This window comes from Aspergillus terreus, genomic scaffold, assembly GCF_000149615.1.
Source record: "Aspergillus terreus NIH2624 scaffold_4 genomic scaffold, whole genome shotgun sequence".
Lineage (NCBI taxonomy): Eukaryota > Fungi > Ascomycota > Eurotiomycetes > Eurotiales > Aspergillaceae > Aspergillus > Aspergillus terreus.
The window spans coordinates 1436520-1448557 of NT_165927.1; the positions used below are offsets into that span (position 1 = coordinate 1436520).

Here is a 12038-nt window from a genome sequence, read left to right on the forward strand (position 1 = left end):
GTGGAGACAGATTAGATCTTGTTGAGGTCTAGATGATCTAGATTCGGTTTATGTTAAAGAGTCATAAAAATACATAGCGCAATGGTTTATGTTCTGGTGTCCAGTTCTTTCCTCCAAGACGATCTCCGATTGTGAAAGGACTACTGCAGTCTACGAAGCGAAGCAATTATAGATCCGCGTATGCGTATTTCTGTTGACAGGGTCATAGATGTGCCATTTAGGGGTTTGTTGACAGTCAAGAACCGAAGCACAAAGGTTGACCTGACCAGTCGAATGATTGTCTCCACGCACCGTCCAGCATACAACGACAAAGAAACACCCCCTTATCCCTCATAACCCCAGCTCACCTGAGAAAACACACTCTATCGCCCACATATGCAAATCACAGTCGACCCGAGATGCAATATTACTCGCTAGACGGTACAATCAACGAATTCTTCTCCCGATGCACCGTCACCCGGGACGAATGCGACCAAAAGGCCGTCCAGCTTACCGGGGAAGCTGTTCGACCTGTCCCGATCCAAGGGTCATTCAGTTACACCGTGGCAGGCGAGAAGTTACTGGTCCAGTTCCGCGCTTCCCACTCTCCCCTCGACACCGAACGACTGGCGCTGGCGCGGACGATCCACGGCAACGTGGTGCCCGCCTGCGTCGCAAAGGAGACATTCGGTCCGTCGCCGGCACTCACCGTCTACGTGATGGAGAAGGTCCCTGGTATCACCTACATCGAAGCGTCTCTGGCAAGTCTTCGTTGTCCGGCATGGCAAGAACGGACAGTCGCGGATCTTGCAAGGTGCGTCCCGCGCCGGCGTGCTACTAGGCCGCAGCTAACATGCCAGGAGATTCTTTGCCAGTTCGTGGCGGAACCGGCTCGCGGGGGGGTCCTATCGCGCGGAGTATAGCTTGGCTGATATCCAGGGTAGACTCGATACGCTGGCGCAACGGCTCCCTCCGCGTTTCCACCGCGCCATTGCTGATCTTCGTGGCGAACTGCCTATCATCTTTGGGCCATCGTATCCATTGGTTCTGGGCCATGGGGACCTCTGCGAGATGAACATTCTCGTCGATCCAGAGGCCGGGGGCATCACGGGGATCATTGACTGGGCAGAGGCGATGATCTTGCCGTTTGGGATGTCGCTGTGGGGGCTGTTGAGTATGCTAGGGACGATGGACTCTCAGGGCTGGCATTATCATGCTAATGCGTCCCAGCTGGAGAGCGTCTTCTGGGAAATATTTTACGAAAATGCGGGACAGGTTTCTGCTGGTGATAAGCGTGCTATCATCGTCGCGGAGAGGGCTGGGCTGCTCCTTCGTTATGGATTTACTTGGGAGAATGGTCTCCATGAGAGGCCGGTGACTGAGCGAGACTCTTCGTTCGGGTATTTGGATGCGTTTTTACCCCGGTTGCAGGGCTAGACAACCATATATGTTCTATATGAGACCACCGTAACTGATATAGATCCAGAGTGTTATGACATCGAGGAGAGGGACGTGTACATATATGCATGGCTTGTAGTAGCATGGGAGTGAGAACGAGTTCATTTCACAGCTCGAACAACGCTGATTATTCTGAATGAAGATGTCAGTAAATAATTCCCGCAGGGTCAGGACAATCCTACCTTCTTAGCCCCTCCTCCAAGACCTCCTCATCCTGCGAAAACACCATCCTGAACCAGCCCGGCGTCTTAGAATGCTCCTCGCCTGGGTGCAAGAAAACTCCCGCATCAAGGAACCGCTGTGCCAGCGCAAACTCCTTTTCCTGGGCAGTTTGTGCGCCCTCTGGAAGGTAAGGTGATAGATCGACGTAGATGAAGAATCCCGCGTTCCTGTGTTCCCGTCAGCATGAGAATTTTGTTATCGTTCGACAGTCAGGGAAGGACTCACCCTCCTCGGGCATACTTGATGCCTTCTTTGTCCAGCGTCGACGTGATAATCCGATACGTTTTCGCGAGGAGGTGCTGCGATTTGGCAGTGAATTGAGAAATGAACTCCGTGTCTTCGAACATGGTTGCTGCAGCGGTCACAGCGAGTTCGGAGACGTTGTGCAATCGCCTGTATTCACGTTAGATGCGGCGTGCCAATATCCCCGAGGGATCTTCGAAGGGAGTCGAACAGGATTGTTTTGCATGATTGGCGCAAGTCTACATTCTTGGTGATCAAGAACCCGAGGCGGAGGCCGCCACTGGCGAAATCCTATCTCTTGTCAGAGTAGTCGCGATGGCATGGGTAAGGACATACCTTGCTGAGACCGTACAAGACATGCACGAGGTCAGGGGCAATCAAATCTGGCGTGCTCAGACTCAGGATTGAAGTGAATGGCTGCGCATTGGGGTCTGCCGAGTCAAACACGCAGGATGCGTAAATCTCGTCGCTAATAAAATGCAAGCGATGCTCATTGCAAAATGATAGAATCGCCCGTAGAGTCTCAACCGGATAGCATCGTCCTAGCTTGTCAGATCCAATGCGGCTACCTCTACCTCTGGGATGAGTCACCCACCAACAGGGTTATGCGGGTTCACAATGATCACGGCGCGGACAGTGATGCCCCGCGCCTTTGCGTCCTCGAGAGCTAGTTTGTACTTGTGCACCACAGCCGGCGAGAACGCCTCGTCGACGTCGGTGTCTGCGTACACCATCTGCACGCCCGCCTCGATCCCGTAGTCCAGCTCGAAGCGTCCGTAGACAGGTCTGCTGACGAGGATTCCATCCGAAGGCTCGGCCAACGAGAAGCCTAGCATGCTCCCGATGGCGGTAACGCCGCTAGCCACAATGATCTCGTCCGGATCGATTGGCGAGATCGGCCGGAGAAGATGATTCAGGTGGGATGCTAGCGCCTTTGGAAGACGGGTTGCGGCTGGCGAGGCAGATTTGTAGCCGACTGAATCTTCTGTGAAGACGACCTGAGTAGCGGTTAGTTGGAGATTTTTGTACCTGGAGAAGATGTCACCTTGTTGGTGATGTACTCCGCTATGTCGGTGCGTAGAGGGGCCTACTTCAGTTTCAGTCAGATGGAATGCGGAATGGTCTAGTGGGCATACATGCTCTGCGAGACCGAAAGAGATCACGCCTTTTGGATTGGTCTCCTTGTCATACGTATGTGGGTGTGCGTATCTCCAGGGGGTGTTGAATATTTCTGCGTTCTGCTTGCCGCGTGAGGAGAGCATTTTGGGTCGGATATTCTGGATGGTCTATCGAAGTCGAGAGACTGTACAGGCGGGAGGTCGTTGCCTTGGATTTAATACTATTGTTCAGACCGTGATGGCGTCCCTGAGGGAGTTTGAGCGAATTGCCGATCTGGACGTTGTAAGAAGTGGGTGGAATTGGCAGCGGGAGTTGTTGAAAGAGGAGTGCTTATGTATACCAAGACCTAACTGTAACTAACTAGTTAACACTAACTATATATCTGACAAATACTATACATTGATGCGTCCTTCTATAACCAACAAACACCGATCGCTATGCAAGAAATATATGCAAAACCGACATGTACAGATACACCTCAGGCATTCAGACTCTGCCGAACACGCTTTTTCTGGCCGATATTCTGCCGACCTCGACGACCTTTCTTGCGCTGATCGGCGGCCATCTTATCAGCGATGAAATTCCAACACTCGATGGGGCGCCGGGCGGCGATGTGGCGACCGTTGGGAGTGAAAACCTCGACTTGTGGGAGGGACCTTGGAGTCTCGCCGTCTGCGGGGTTGGTGGACTTGGCTCGGATCTGCACGGTGAGCTCGACCCATCCGCAGCCCTCGATCAGGATATCCGTAGACATCACTCGGTACGGTAACGGGGGAGGCTTCACGCCTCGGTCTTCGACTGCCTTTGCAATTGACCTGGGGAGATGAGACGAAGTCACATCCCATTTCAGGTCAAACGTCCCCGCGGACATGATCAATTCCCCGGTACCATCTTTCATGATGTTCTCCCCGGGGTAGATCCGTGTTTGCGCCTGCATCTCGACGGCCTTTTCGGTTTTGGTGATATGCGCCTCTATCGGGAGAAAACAAGCGGCCGTCACCACGTCGTCCGGGTGTGTAGGGGTGATTCGCACGAGTCCTCCCCCCAAAAGTAGCGATTGACCCGGCTTGACCGTATACCGCTCGGGTTTCTTGCGTTTCGTCATGATCACGTCGCGTCTGTATTCATCGCGAACGTAATCCACTAGCTCGCCGCGGTCCAGTCCCGGTAGGTCGATCATTTCACCCTTGCTACGGCCAAATGGGATACGTATCGGCGAAACCGTCGTCCCCGGTAAGGATGACACGACCGGGAGGACGGGATAGAGGTCTTCTCGAGGGGCAGGGGGTAGAAGGCCGTTGGAGTTGAGGTCCAGAGCATGTTGTTGCTTCGCAACTATGGACTCCTGCTCGCGTCGTTCAACCAGCTCCGCGATCTTCTCAAGATTCTTGGAGTCCTTGGGGAAGCACGCTTCAATGAAGCTGCTCTTCCCAACATTGGCCTTCCCAACAACCCAAACGCCACCACCATGGTCCCTGATTTCCTCTTTGACTTTCTTCGTCCACCAACCTCGGTGAGCGCTGATCATATGCACATTTCCCAGGCGGAAATCCTCGTCCGACTGAGCCAGCTTCTCGCGGAGAATCGACCGCATGTACTCCATTTTCGAGTCGACTTGCTCTTTCGTAGGTGCGAGAAGATCTGAGCGCGTAATCACAAATGTAATGGTCGGTAATTTCCTCCCTCCCCTGTACTTCTCCGTTGAGGCGCGTCGGTTCCGCGAACGCTGCTCTTGGATGGCAAGAGCTTCGTAGATATTATCAACCAGGGACATGGGGAAATCCGCCGCATCAATCAAGTGGTAGATCCAGTTATGCTTGTATGGGGATTCGTCAAGGTATTCCCGGATGGAATAGATCGATGGCGACACAGCAGGAACGGCACGGTTGTGGTGTATGAGGTCATGGCATCTGTCGCAAACTTGCGCCGGAGGTCGAGACTTCTCAAGGTACTGGCTGGCAGTCTCTGCCGCGGTCTCAAGGGCTGCGCCATCTAGATGATCCACCATGTTAGCATTCCCACGCGAGGTAATAGTCACAGCATACATACGGCGAGGTTTCGGAGTCGCCGAAATTTCAGATTCCTTGATCACCCGCTGTAATGTATCGGCGGCCTCTTTTCCCTTAGCTTTTAGGTCATTTCCTTCACCCAGACCATTGTTCTCGCCGTGGACGACTTGTTTCGTTTCCGACAGGAGCTTTCGAGTCTGTTTTCGAGTTTTGCTGTAGTATCCGGGTTCGTTGGGTTCGACGGTCTGCGCGTAGGCGCCGCATCCTGGACAGCAAATAGGGAGCACGCTTTCGACGAGTTCCGGTGATTTTATGTTCGACGGAGCATCCGTGGAAAAGCTACGTTGCCATTCTTGCGTCTTGATTGAGCAATGGGAGCTTGGCGAAGATAGTTGCGAAAAGGCGCCGCAAGACCGTAGCTGTCGAGCGAGGCGGTGTTGGCGTGGAGGGGGATGTGGCTTCCATCCTGGAACTCTAAGGACCATGCGCATAAGATGCGGCAACATGACGGATGAGATTTCGCGGCGATCCGAGGACGACAGGAGAGTGCTCGTCTGTCGGAGATCGAGACGCCGCATAGATAGCGATAGCACTGGTGGTCCGTCCCGAGCCCCGTAAAAACTTACTGTGGCAAAATGGCTACAATACAACTAAGACGTGAATTGCTCAAAGATCCAGTCAGATAACTTAGAAAATAATTGGTTGGCATTATTATATGCAACACAGTACAATACATTCGTTGAAAGGTGAAACCGCTGCTCCTTGACCGTGATTTTCATACATCGCAAAAAGAACCAACGCTGGCAACTGTAGAAACGCAGCGCATAAAACAGACACAGCATGAGATTCAATCATGCCTTCGCTTTTCCTTTCCCCTTGGAGTCATCGGCAGACTCATCCTCCTCAGAATCACTCATGAATTCATCATCATCGTCGAACCCAATAAACTTCCTCGGCGGCGCAGAGTTGCGAACCGGTGCCGATGGCCCAGGAGCACCATCCACGTTCTGATCGTCTTCGCTGTCTTCCTCCGAGCTGGCCGAAGACTCCCGACCACTGCCTTCGCTGGCGCTGGCACTCGTGCTAGATCCACCAAGAATCGTGTCACGCAGGTTGTCCGTCCACGCACCATCTTTCATCGCCTGCAAAACCGCTTCTCGCGCCTTCTCATTCATTTCTTCTTTATCCTCCATCCACTGACCATCGATCTTCTGCTTTCCGCCGCCATTCTTCAGCTCCTCCTGGCGCCGCTCCGCAGCCTCCACCACAGCCTGCCATCTGCGCCGTCGCTCCTCTTTCTCCTTCTTGTCCATCTCCGGCTTTACTGCCAAGTATTCGGCCAGCGCCTTGGCCTCGTTAACGGTGCGAAGCCTTCGGCCATCGAGGTTGCGACTGGATCCGTTATCATCGCCTTGGTTGCGCTTGCGTTTGCTCGACATGCGCCCGCCAGCAGCGCGCAGCTGAGATCCGAAACCTCCCTTACCTCCGCATAAGGGCACTGAGAGACGGAGGGGGAGGAGGTTCGATGACGGCGTTCCGCCATTGGGCGCGAGAAGTTCGGAGAGCGAGTGGGTTGAAGACGGGACGAGTTGCTTGTTGCTGGTTGTCGTCAAGATGAGCGACTGGAGGGGAACGGATGACGGGATGTAGGAGGAGATCTTCTCTGTAAGTTCGGCGACGGTCGAGGTCGATGGGAGAGAGAATGAGAGCGTCGAGGGGAGGGAAAGTCCAGGGAAGGACGAGAGGAGGATGTTCACGTTCTGGGCCGCCATTTTGGGAGGGACCGATGTGATATTGAGGTGGGGTGTATTCTCCTGTATGTGTATATAAGGAGTCGTTGGGACTTTGAAGGATATGGGCATCCGTCGTCGAGGGAGATGTGAAGTGGAGGCAGAGTGGCTGATGAGAGTCATTCGACATGCGGAGAGATTTGATAAGGGATCGATTACATAAGGATCGCCCGCGAAGACTGATTTGGAAGTCACATGATGCAATCCACGTGATGGTAGCTGATTAGGGTAAACCCTAGCTCGCGTTTCCCAAAGAGGAACCGCACTTTTCACCTAAAGCGCCGTCGCTCCACTCGATTCCATCCATCATTTAAACCACCTGTTTCGCGCATTGTCAGAGCGATTCCCCGACGAGCGCCAGGAACTCGCGACAATGTAAGTTGCCATCGATCTTCATGAGGTCTACTCTTTCAATTACAGACAGACACTAACTCCCCATATAGGTTGATCCCCAAGGAAGACCGCAAGAAGATCCACGAGTACCTCTTCCGCGGTATGTGCCGACGTCCCTGTCCGCTCGTCAGTCCCGTTAAATGCCATGTCGAACGAAGCGGACTATAAATACGAAAGAGAGAACTCTTACTGACATACTCGGGTACAGAGGGTGTGCTCGTGGCCAAGAAGGACTTCAACCTTCCCAAGCATGGCGACATTGACACCAAGAACCTCTACGTGATCAAGGCCTGCCAGTCCCTGAACTCCCGCGGCTACGTCAAGACCCAGTTCTCGTGGCAGTACTACTACTACACCCTCACCCCCGAGGTATGTGCCTTTCGTTTCGCCCGGTACGAACGACCAGTCTAACAATCCTGCGATAGGGTCTTGACTACCTCCGCGAGTGGCTCCACCTCCCCGCCGAGGTTGTCCCCGCCACCCACATCAAGCAGCAGCGTTCCCACGCTCCCCCTCGTGGCATGATGGGCGGTGAGGAGCGTGAGCGCCGTCCCCGTGCTCCCCGTGAGGGTGGCTACCGCCGCCGCGACCAGGAGAAGGAGGGTGGCGCCCCCGGCGAGTTCAACCCCAACTTCCGTGGTGGTTTCGGCCGTGGCCGTGGCGCCCCCTCTGCTTAAAGAGATGTCGCTCGGTCTTCCAAGGGCTTGGGTTGATGCTGCAAGTGCGGCTTGAGTAGGCTTTTGAAAGAGAGCCAGAAATTGCCGTTTCTTTGCACATCATAAAAAGAATTGTGCATTGCCGCTGTCTCGTCATGAAATAGTTAGGATCAATGGCATGATTTGATGAACCAGTTTCCTTTGCATGGCCAAAGTCTGCCCAATCATGTAGTCCATGGGCTCTTCAACTCCCTCAAGTCAACGTAGACAGACCGCATATTAGCTGCATATCACTGCCAAACTAAATGTCGAGGCTAGGCACGAAGATATGAACCGTCTTCTCTGCTGCACATATAGTTGTGTTCTACAACTCGATACAGATCCGCCAACCTCACTCCATTACCGTGGAACTCTCTCTGCGATTCCGAATACTTTCCAGATAAAGAGCCGGCAAAGTGTCAGATGGATCGAACTACGTCAAGAATCCGGCCGTGTGCTGCAATCAGCGTGACATTTCGTAGAAACTAGATTCAATTGCTATGTACATCGATTGGGAAAGGGCAGTCTGTACAGACCTCAAGAGAACCGCTTCCGGTCATAGCGGATGACCGCTTGGAGGATAACGGATGTACCCGTGGCACAGTCCTCGGCAGTGCAGTATTCTTCGGGATGGTGGCTCAGCCCATCTTTACAAGGCACGAAGATCATGCTGGTAGGCACTCGCTTGGAGGTGAAGACACTGTCATGGCCAGCACCACTCATGATCGTACGCACCAGCGACTTCGGGTCAGGGGAGTCTGCAACAACCGCCTCAGCCGACTGCTGCACACAGTCAATGCAGTCAGGGTGGAACTTCACCGCGGGCGAGTCGAAGTCCAGAATCCACTCCACACGACAGGGCTTGCCGATACCCTTGCCCTCGTCGGCCGCAATGGCGTCGAAATCCTTTCTCAGTTCAGCCTCCACAATTCCGACCAGCTCGGTTTCGGGCCCCCGAATGTCGAGCGAGAAGCTGACAAGGCCTGGCACAGTATTCACACTACCAGGCTTCGCCTCGACAATTCCCACACTAGCCAGACAGCCATGGGAGGCGGCGACTTCGCGTGCGTGTACCATCATGCGTGCGAACGCATATAGAGCATCTGCACGGTGCTGGAATGCCGTAGTGCCTGTGTGAGTATCTCTACCGATGATGTTGAGGCGGTACCAGCGGTAGGCTTGAACGGCAGTGACGACACCGACACGTTGGCCGGCAGAGACCAAATGCGGACCCTGTTCAATATGCAACTCAAAGTGCGCCGCCATGGGCGTTTCCTGGTAAGAGCACTTGGTGGTCCCGAGGTAGTTAATTTTCTCGAGGGCTGACTTCATGGACTCGGGGGCAGAGGATGCTGTGGGGAGAGACGCGACAGTCGGGGACCTCTTTGAGCGCATGCGCCTTCTCCAGCGGGATGCATTCGGCCCATACTCCGGAAGAGATCATACTGATGGGGAAACGGGCGCCCTCCTCGCTGTTGGGGTTAGCATCGGTATTGAGGATGAGTTCAAAGTCTAGAGGGAGGACCCTTACTTCGTCCAGTTCACGACTCCAACGCCTCCTTCAGTTTCGATGCCCATCTCATCAATGACCTTCAAAGCCTCGATACCGGAGAGGACCCCGAGGATGCCGTCGTAACGACCGCCCGTAGGCTGTGTGTCCAGATGGCTGCCGATGAAGGTCGGCGGGACATCCTTTCTTCGCCCAGGCCGTACCGCAAAGATGTTACCCATCTCGTCAACTGTGATGTTGCACTTCAATGCTTTCGTAGTTTCAATAAACCAGTCGCGTACTTTCTTGTCCTCCTCCGATAGTGCCAGACGCTGCATGCCCGTGTCTGTCGGTCCCCTAGGTTACAGTCAGTAAAGCTACTACATTTCATAGCTAAGATCCGATAACAAAGGAGGATGGGGTGCAAGAAACTGGGCCATGCGGCACACAGCAATGTGAAGGCAACTCACTCTCCCCAGCGGATACCATATCCCCATTGACAACTTTCATGAAGGTCTTTTGCGAGACGGTCTTTGTTGGCTCTCAGGGCCGAGACCTGAGCGTCGGAGAGTTCCGTCGTCAACATTGCTGGCTGTAGGGATCTGGAGAAGCTGCGAAAGGGTTGTATGCGAGTAGATCTTTTGCTTATGAGTTTGGGGGTCCGGAAGGACAGTCTCGCCGCTGCGGTAGGTTGAAGTCGGGAGTAAATAGCTGAAGCCATTTTGGACAACTGATACGAGAAGAGAGGGGTTTATAAGTGTGTTGCTTCTGGCTGGGTGTTGGAGACCGTGGGAGATATGGTAGACTGCGGAGTGATAAGATACCGGAGTGGAGAGAGTCGGTGCTATCGTCGAATTAAACGGAGTTCATTTGCTGACGGGTAGACTATGATAGTTGGAGAAGGACTGTCTTCTCCAACTTCCAGGGCAATCGTTTAGAGCCGGTAAAGACGCTGCGAATGATATATGCTAGTGGGGTTTGAAGACTCAAGAGGTCAGAGACAATAAGCAAATATATAGACGACTGTAATTGCATGTCGTGTCCTAGTCTGCATAGGCCATAATCGCGGCGATTCTCGTCGAAGACGTCGATAGGTATGTGGTTTGAAGCGGAATCAAAGCCGACAGATAACGGACAATTGTCCGCTCATGTCCTCCGTTGGAGGCGTAGCGATGATTTGGGATGTTATTCAAGATCGGAGGATGACTCGAATGTCTTGCCAGATATGTCTTGTCTGTCCCTACGGAGTCTGCATGTGTCGATGTCTGTCTGGTGTTGGTGGTTACCACGGTAGGGGACTTATGCACACGACCTTTGACGGGGACCTACCACGCACCAACCCTTTGAACTGCCTCCAGATGGGCAGAAAAAGCGAGAAAAAGAGATAGAATGATCGCTGAGGGACCCTGGATAAGATCGAGGGCAAAAACAAAACAATAAAATCGACAGCTGTGTCGATGGAGAATTCCAAAGATTGAGGAGAGGAGTATTCTGGGCAAGCCACGGCCATCTCTGGTAAAAGGCAAGAAATGGGTTCTGAACTAGCTTGTCCCACTCCTCGCAGACTGACCCGCTATTTGATCTATATGCTACCTCCAGCGCCCAGGCAGCCGGGGTTCGAATCCGCCCGTCACCTCTCTCCCTCTCTCCGACTTTCTTTCCCCGACTCGTTCCGCCTTCAACTTCAACCCCGCATTCAGACCTACAGCAAGGTATTCACCTCTCGTCCGACACTTCCACTCTCCTATACAAAATTCATCATCCTCCCAGTAACCTAATTGACCACTCCCAAGATGGCCTCCTCCGCCGCGTGCATCTTCTGCAAGATTATCAAGGGTAAGCCAGGCTCTGACAGACTCCCCCCGATTGTATCATTGTTGCTACGGAGCTACTGCATTCCATTTACGCGCGCAGACCTCACGACAACAGCCTACTAATAACCATCAAACCACAGGTGAAATCCCCTGCTTTAAGCTCTTCGAGAGCGACAAGGTCCTTGCCTTCCTCGACATCCAGCCTCTGAGCCGTGGCCATGCGGTGAGTCTCCTCATTCCCCCGCACCGCATCGACGCAACCCTTGTTTCCGCCAGAATTCTTAGACAACTCGGAAACATCACCCTCAGAGCGCCTCCTAGTCGATGTGGGCATCTCACAGCCCTCGAGAGTGTTGACTAACAGACATAAACCCTCTGCAGCTCGTGATCCCCAAGTTCCACGGCGCCAAGCTGACCGACATCCCGGACGAAGACCTCAGCGAGATCCTGGTATGTTCCCCAGAGTCCCTGGAGAGCGGATGAGACAACCCAATACAGCGGGAAGCCGGTCTCTTTTATACTCGCCGATCCTAGGTGTGAGGACCCGGGGGGAACGGGTTGCATCACCGCCACACCCCGCGGTCCTGGACCGGCCGACCGCCTCCCGACTACCTTGGAGACCAGGCCATGCATAGCTGACGAATGATCCCCATAGCCTGTCGCAAAGAAGCTCGCTCAGGCCACTGGCGCTGGTGACTTCAACATCCTGCAGAACAACGGCCGCATCGCGCACCAGGTCGTTGACCATGTAAGTCGACCGTCACCTCCTTCACTGCACTGCTCCTGCTGACGCTCAATAGGTCCACTTCCACATGGTATCTTACCCA

At 53.7% G+C, this 12038-nt stretch overlaps 7 protein-coding genes across 7 annotated transcripts; 3 read left to right on the plus strand and 4 right to left on the minus strand.

Moving 5' to 3' along the window:
• Positions 1 to 698: 698 nt before the first annotated feature.
• On the plus strand, positions 699 to 1416 carry ATEG_03299 (uncharacterized protein; the record flags this gene model as incomplete). Its single annotated transcript, XM_001212477.1, has 2 exons — positions 699 to 793; positions 924 to 1416. The coding sequence occupies 2 exons, from the start codon at positions 699 to 701 to the stop codon at positions 1414 to 1416; spliced, it is 588 nt and encodes a 195-aa protein (XP_001212477.1).
• Positions 1417 to 2058: 642 nt separating this feature from the next.
• Positions 2059 to 2738, minus strand: ATEG_03300 (pyridoxal phosphate-dependent aminotransferase; the record flags this gene model as incomplete). Its single annotated transcript, XM_001212478.1, has 3 exons — positions 2059 to 2193; positions 2239 to 2444; positions 2498 to 2738. 3 exons carry the CDS (start codon positions 2736 to 2738, stop codon positions 2059 to 2061), a joined length of 582 nt encoding a protein of 193 aa, XP_001212478.1.
• Positions 2739 to 3499: 761 nt separating this feature from the next.
• ATEG_03301 (uncharacterized protein) lies at positions 3500 to 5029 on the minus strand (the record flags this gene model as incomplete). Its single annotated transcript, XM_001212479.1, has 1 exon — positions 3500 to 5029. The coding sequence occupies one exon, from the start codon at positions 5027 to 5029 to the stop codon at positions 3500 to 3502; it is 1530 nt and encodes a 509-aa protein (XP_001212479.1).
• Positions 5030 to 5881: 852 nt separating this feature from the next.
• Positions 5882 to 6802, minus strand: ATEG_03302 (telomere maintenance SDE2 family protein; the record flags this gene model as incomplete). The annotated part of the gene is made up of 1 exon (XM_001212480.1): positions 5882 to 6802. One exon carries the CDS (start codon positions 6800 to 6802, stop codon positions 5882 to 5884), a length of 921 nt encoding a protein of 306 aa, XP_001212480.1.
• Positions 6803 to 7315: 513 nt separating this feature from the next.
• On the plus strand, positions 7316 to 7890 carry ATEG_03303 (40S ribosomal protein eS10; the record flags this gene model as incomplete). Its single annotated transcript, XM_001212481.1, has 3 exons — positions 7316 to 7339; positions 7424 to 7582; positions 7639 to 7890. The coding sequence occupies 3 exons, from the start codon at positions 7316 to 7318 to the stop codon at positions 7888 to 7890; spliced, it is 435 nt and encodes a 144-aa protein (XP_001212481.1).
• A 555-nt stretch (positions 7891 to 8445) lies between these two features.
• Positions 8446 to 10118, minus strand: ATEG_03304 (M20 family metallo-hydrolase; the record flags this gene model as incomplete). Its single annotated transcript, XM_001212482.1, has 4 exons — positions 8446 to 9195; positions 9236 to 9380; positions 9440 to 9754; positions 9868 to 10118. The coding sequence occupies 4 exons, from the start codon at positions 10116 to 10118 to the stop codon at positions 8446 to 8448; spliced, it is 1461 nt and encodes a 486-aa protein (XP_001212482.1).
• Positions 10119 to 11190: 1072 nt separating this feature from the next.
• ATEG_03305 (HIT family protein) lies at positions 11191 to 12001 on the plus strand (the record flags this gene model as incomplete). The annotated part of the gene is made up of 4 exons (XM_001212483.1): positions 11191 to 11233; positions 11352 to 11434; positions 11593 to 11661; positions 11867 to 12001. 4 exons carry the CDS (start codon positions 11191 to 11193, stop codon positions 11999 to 12001), a joined length of 330 nt encoding a protein of 109 aa, XP_001212483.1.
• Between the last annotated feature and the right edge of the window lie 37 nt (positions 12002 to 12038).